The sequence below is a fragment of the Anopheles aquasalis genome, chromosome 3 (genome assembly GCF_943734665.1).
Source record: "Anopheles aquasalis chromosome 3, idAnoAquaMG_Q_19, whole genome shotgun sequence".
Lineage (NCBI taxonomy): Eukaryota > Metazoa > Arthropoda > Insecta > Diptera > Culicidae > Anopheles > Anopheles aquasalis.
The window spans coordinates 41,471,564-41,476,945 of NC_064878.1; the positions used below are offsets into that span (position 1 = coordinate 41,471,564).

The 5,382-nt window shown below is 41.5% G+C and overlaps 2 protein-coding genes across 3 annotated transcripts in view; both read left to right on the forward strand.

The window, feature by feature from the left end:
• The window catches only part of LOC126577323 (GTP-binding protein Rit2), a 4,816-nt gene extending 2,243 nt beyond the window's left edge, over positions 1-2,573 (forward strand). For both annotated transcript variants that reach the window (XM_050238842.1, XM_050238843.1), the window contains exon 4: positions 1-2,573. This exon is cut by the window's left edge and continues 604 nt beyond it. The gene's annotated coding sequence lies outside the window, so the exon portion shown is untranslated.
• Positions 2,574-2,714: 141 nt separating this feature from the next.
• Positions 2,715-4,283, forward strand: LOC126575757 (adenosine deaminase-like protein). Its single transcript, XM_050236613.1, has 6 exons — positions 2,715-2,808; positions 2,881-3,023; positions 3,090-3,278; positions 3,344-3,663; positions 3,725-3,867; positions 3,939-4,283. Exons 1-6 carry the CDS (start codon positions 2,776-2,778, stop codon positions 4,125-4,127), a joined length of 1,017 nt encoding a protein of 338 aa, XP_050092570.1. The 5' UTR covers positions 2,715-2,775; the 3' UTR covers positions 4,128-4,283.
• Positions 4,284-5,382: the final 1,099 nt, after the last annotated feature.

A 5,382-nucleotide genomic window follows, 5' to 3' on the forward strand; every position in this document is an offset into this window, starting at 1 on the left:
TTTTTCAATCAGTATTGATAGGATATAGACGAAAGTAAACGGTAGCATTAGAGGGAACATCCCTTCCATGATCCAACGAACGAACTTCCGATGTAATGTGTGGGCACGGTATGTTAGGTTGAACCTCATGTACGATGTTACGAAAAGTCTCCACGTATGATGCACCTAGTGCAAACTATTAATTTTAGGTTGCAGAACACTGGTAGCGAAGTTGTTTTATGGTCGAAATTTATAAACATATTTATTTACAAGCAGATGTTGATCGAAGATCGGTATCGGCCGGCCGTAAGCATTTACACAGCATACCCTTACGCAAACACATCAGAAAAAAAACAAATCAAACGGTAATCATGCAGCGCAATCATAGGCTGGAATAGCCAGGAAGATTCTTATCTTTGTGGAAGATGATTGATATAGAAAGTGTAGCGACGCAAAGAAAACCATACCAAACCAACCCCCCAATATCTGTGATGTACGGCAAATCAATGAATGTACCGTCATATGTTATTCAGTGTCCGCTAAGAATCATAGTTTCTCTACTATGCTTATTACTTATAACGATGTCGATTATTTTACGTTCTCTTTGATAAATGTTCATTTAGATACTACAGCGACTGTAAAGTCTAAAGCTTTAAAAAATGATTTCAACATTACAAAAGGGAAGCGTTTGGTCGTTCTGAGTATTATTTATAGCTACCAAACTAGATCCTCACTTGTAACCCTCGGTAGATGGCATTCTTTCGCGGACAAGATCGAAGTTAAGCGATGTGGACATACCTCTGCTTGTCTCGCCACGATTCGTTAATCGTTATTCAAACCTTCCAGCATTGAAACTGCTCCCGATATGTTCTTTGGTTAGATTCAAACAATTTTCGACCGCCAGTTCCGCATGTGGCAGCCAATGGAAAATGGAATTTTAATGTTGCCAACGATGCACCCTGAAGACTGACCGTCGTCAGCATCGGTACGGGGCATAATTCGTATCGCAGATTCATGAAAGTATCAATATAATCCACATGGACATTGAACTGTACGCCTAAGATTTAAACATAAACGACAACAAACACTCAAAAACAGGGTTAAAACGTAATAGTTGTAAAATATAAATATAAATATACAGCAAAACCAGTTCTTAACATAAGCCAGTTGATAGCCGCGAAGATGTTAAAAAAAGCAATTGATAGCCATCACCTAATCGCGTTGTCTCGCAATGCTACCGAGAAGGAATTCTGAGCAACTTTTGGGCGAAAGCGCATAACGGAACGGGTTCATTATCAGACGCGTATTCAGGAAATCGAAGACCTTAGTTTTACCATCAATTCATAAACTTACTTATCTTTTTTTACTAATCACCACTGGAAGATGCAAAACGAAACGAATGAAAACCGGCAATAAACCAAAGAGGAGATTATATGCATAATCAGTAACATAAATCAGTACACGACCACGTTTCTGTTCTGTTTGAACTCAAAAGCAATAGTATTAGGACCACAACTCCGCAACAGGATCATACAACGTATATACCCTGGACAGTTATTTACTGTCATAATTGGTAAGAGAACAGGAAGGATTTGATTTGCAATAGGCGGGCGTAATAGTAGTATCGGCGGACACAACCGTTGTCTTACCTAATAGCCGTGAACCTAGAACGGTAGAGAAAACATTGTTCGAGCAAGAGGGGGTCTTGCTGATAGAATTGCTCGCATTAAGCAGCAATAGTTGATTTCTTCGTGAATTGACTGGGCCATTTGGACCAGAGACTTTTCAATTTAGCTACAGAACTTTGTTGCTGCGGTCGCCGTTTGTTTCCTGCTCTTATAGTCGTTGCCAATGAGTAGAATGTTTTTGGATTGTTGACGAAATATTTCCTTCGATACTTTGCTAGTGGAATGTATGTGACTAAGAAAAGCCCAGCACCATTGGAACGTGATCGTCTGTGGAGTGGACGAGCCATGTTCGATACGGTCCGAGTGAATTGATCTTACCACTGGCCAGCGACAATAATGAAATGCATAACCAACTCGATACCAAAGGCTACAGACTCTGCCGGCTTTTTAAGGAATTGTATACTTCTGATCTCGTACAACATCTGTACTTTATTGGTCATCTGTGTAGCGTCCGTTTTATTCAAATTAATTTGCATTGCTTTGTTGGAGGTGCGGCATTCAGTTGGTTCTCCAGAGAAATCTCGAATTTAGGACAGCGACATGGTAGCCTCAAATGGGTTGATAAATTATATTCTTACCTATAGCGACCAGAACCATAGTTGAGGGGAGTAGAACTCATACAGCATATAGAAGATCTTCAGTTTCGCGAAGCAAAACACATGTAGGAAGTACATTTTAGGTTCCCCTTACCTTCCCTACCAACAGACAGGTGATGATTAATGTCTTCGAGCGCGATCGCTTGGAGTTTCCTGCGGACAGTAAATAAACTAGGATAAGCGACGACCATTAGAATGGTCGAAATTTCAGTTTTTAATGTTATGGCCTCGGTGAAGAAAACCAAGAATGTTGTTGCATAAAAATCATGCTGGAGAGCATCAAATGGCCACGCTGTTTGGCAGTAAGAAATAAAGCAAAAAGAAATTAAAGTGTTCTGTGATTTTCTTTCGTCGAAAATTTGCAGATGGATCCCGGAGCCCTCTATTTTCAAATTTTAAGCCGTTGTGGTTTTTGGTGACCTTGACCTTCCGGCGCGTCATCTGTCAGTTCCAAGAAAAGTTTGTTTTCGCTTCTTGGCGCCGGCTTCGGAGAGCGTAGATATAGAGGAGAAATGGTCGATTTTTACCAAGCCATACCTAAAATTGTGAGTAAAGAAGATCTTTCTCTAATCAATTTCGCATCGGCATTGTTGTACATCTTGCTTGCTTTGTTGCAGGAGCTGCATGCACATCTTAACGGTTCGCTGAGTAACCGTGCGCTTGCAGAGTTGCGCGAGTTAAAGTACGGTACGGATCGGAAGGATGATGGTGATGATGGGTTCTACAAGATCCTTAATGGCCAACTACTGTCCCTGGAGGAGTAAGGCCTACGATTCTCAAACGTACCGCCGGCAATCTTACTAACCAAATCCTGAATGCTTTTCAGATGCTTTCAAAAGTTCCGCTATGCTCACGATTTGACCGATCGGCGTGAATCGCTCGAGCTGGCAACAAGGCGCGTAGTAGAGGAATTTGCGCGTGATAACGTAGTGTACCTGGAGCTACGAACCACACCAAAATCGACGGGGAACATGTCCAAACGCGAGTATTTGACTACCGTACTAGACGTTCTGCGGTAAGCGGCTTCGAGCGAGGTGATAATTGTGTGAAATGAATAAGAAAAACCGTCTTTTCTTCCAGAAAGGTGCCAGAGCATCAGGCTAGCATTTTGGTCAAACTGCTTCCCTCGATAGATCGGTCAAAGGGCGTGCTAGAGGGTGAGGAAAACGTTACCCTTGCCATCGAACTCGCAGCCCTCTATCCGGGGCTGATCGTTGGACTTGACCTGAGTGGCAATCCATTTGGAACTAAATTTGGAGATTTCGTGCCATCGTTGCGTCGAGCTCGCGATCACGGATTCCGGCTCGCGTTGCACTGTGGCGAGTTTGATGATGAGCAGGAAGTGAAGGAAATGTTTGCGCTCGGTGTTGATCGCATCGGTCATGGCACTTTCATTACCGGTACGTTAGAGATCGACAGCAGAAGAACAAAACTAACTCATTACTTACCTTATACTTACAGGAGGAAATCTCGATTTAGCTACCAGATATCGAATTCCGTTCGAATGTTGTTTGACGAGCAACGTAAAATGCAAAACGGTGCCATCCTATGAAGATCATCACTTTGGGAAGCTGTTGCAGCTACAACAACCGGTGTGCATCTGCGTAAGTTTCCTTTCAAATTGATTAGCCTAGCAAAACAGATTTTTTGTGTTTAATCTCCAACTTCACTGTAGACTGACGATTTCGGTGTGTTCGAAACCAGCCTTTCGCGTGAGCTGGAAATCTGTGCCAAAACATTTAGTCTATCAAACAAGGAAGTTCTGGAACTGCAGCTGAAAGCAATTGATTATACGTTTGCCAGCAATGATGAAAAAGAGCGACTACGTGCAACGTTGCGGAATTTCGAAACTCAAATGACATGATTTAATCATGTTAAAACTATGCTTTGGGTTCGGCGATTTAGTTCAAAATGTGCGAAATGTGTTGGTTGATTAATTCTGGCCTTCGACAACATTGCCAGAAGATGAAATTAGTAACACTACGACGAACGAACATACCAAAATTAATTTGCTTAATAAAAACCGTTGCATTGCATCTAGCTGCTACCGTTATCTTGAGGAAAGAATCTCGTAGAATATGCGACCGTTAGATTTATCGTATCAACTCTTCAGTGGTTTTCAGTGGATCAATGACCCATTAGGACATTCGATAAGCAATGAGAAACCAACCCCAAATGAATGCTCCACTGCTAATTTATTAGTTTTCCTTTATTCCATTTAAAGTTGTGTACATCTGCACAGTCAATATGCCGCTAGCATAAGAATCCCATTGTTCCATCATACTGTAACTACTAAATTTAACACAAAAAAATCATTTGTTTCATCTGTTTTCCACGCTAAGTCGTGTCTGACGATGTTCTTCGCAAAACTCTTTTACCAACGTTTTATAAATAGCCGAGTCCTTATTTTTCTTGCCCGCTTCTATGCATCTCATCAGCTTTCCATCCTTGGTAGATGGAGAAGCCTGAAAGTTACACTCACAAATAAGATACTCCATAACGAAAAAAGCACTACTATCCAATGCCTTCTGAAAGAGTTGATCAATGCCAATGTACAGATTTTGCAGCCCTTCTGCGTTTTTGACAAAACTTTTGAGCAATAAAACGGCATCAAGCCGAGCAAACCGTTCTAACAATGTTTCCTTTTCACTCCCGCCGATGTATTCGGGGTCATAAAAATTAATTACTTTCTCATTCACCAACGTTTGTATCACTTTATCGCACAGTTCGATCATGGCTTCCAGCGTCGATTTACCTGCATCGGTCTCATGCAAACCATGCTCGTATAAGTATGACATCACGTGGAAGTCAAACCGTCCTACTAGAAAGATGATCATATCCTTGGTACATGTCATCTGCTGTTTAAGCAAATTAACATCAATCGATGCTTCTTCGCATAGACAGTACCAGATCATCTTTCCATTATCCATGAGAAACGCTAAGCTTAGTAAACTCGTTGGAATATAATTTTCCCATGCATTTATGAATGATTGTTCAACATTGTTTGGGAATAAATCCAATACATCCTCACTAACGGGGTATAGGGCAGCCAGGTGTAATACCGTTCTTGCCTTAGGATCCTTTTGGAACGCAGTATCGGGCTGATCACGCAGGATAGC

Bases quoted from the DNA above. Each gene is read 5' to 3' on its own strand.
- LOC126575757 (XM_050236613.1), top strand. From the start codon at position 2,776: ATGGTCGATTTTTACCAAGCCATACCTAAAATT. The intron at 3,279-3,343 runs GTAAGCGGCTTC...CTTTTCTTCCAG, and splicing joins ACCGTACTAGACGTTCTGCG to AAAGGTGCCAGAGCATCAGG. The intron at 3,664-3,724 runs GTACGTTAGAGA...TTATACTTACAG, and splicing joins TCATGGCACTTTCATTACCG to GAGGAAATCTCGATTTAGCT.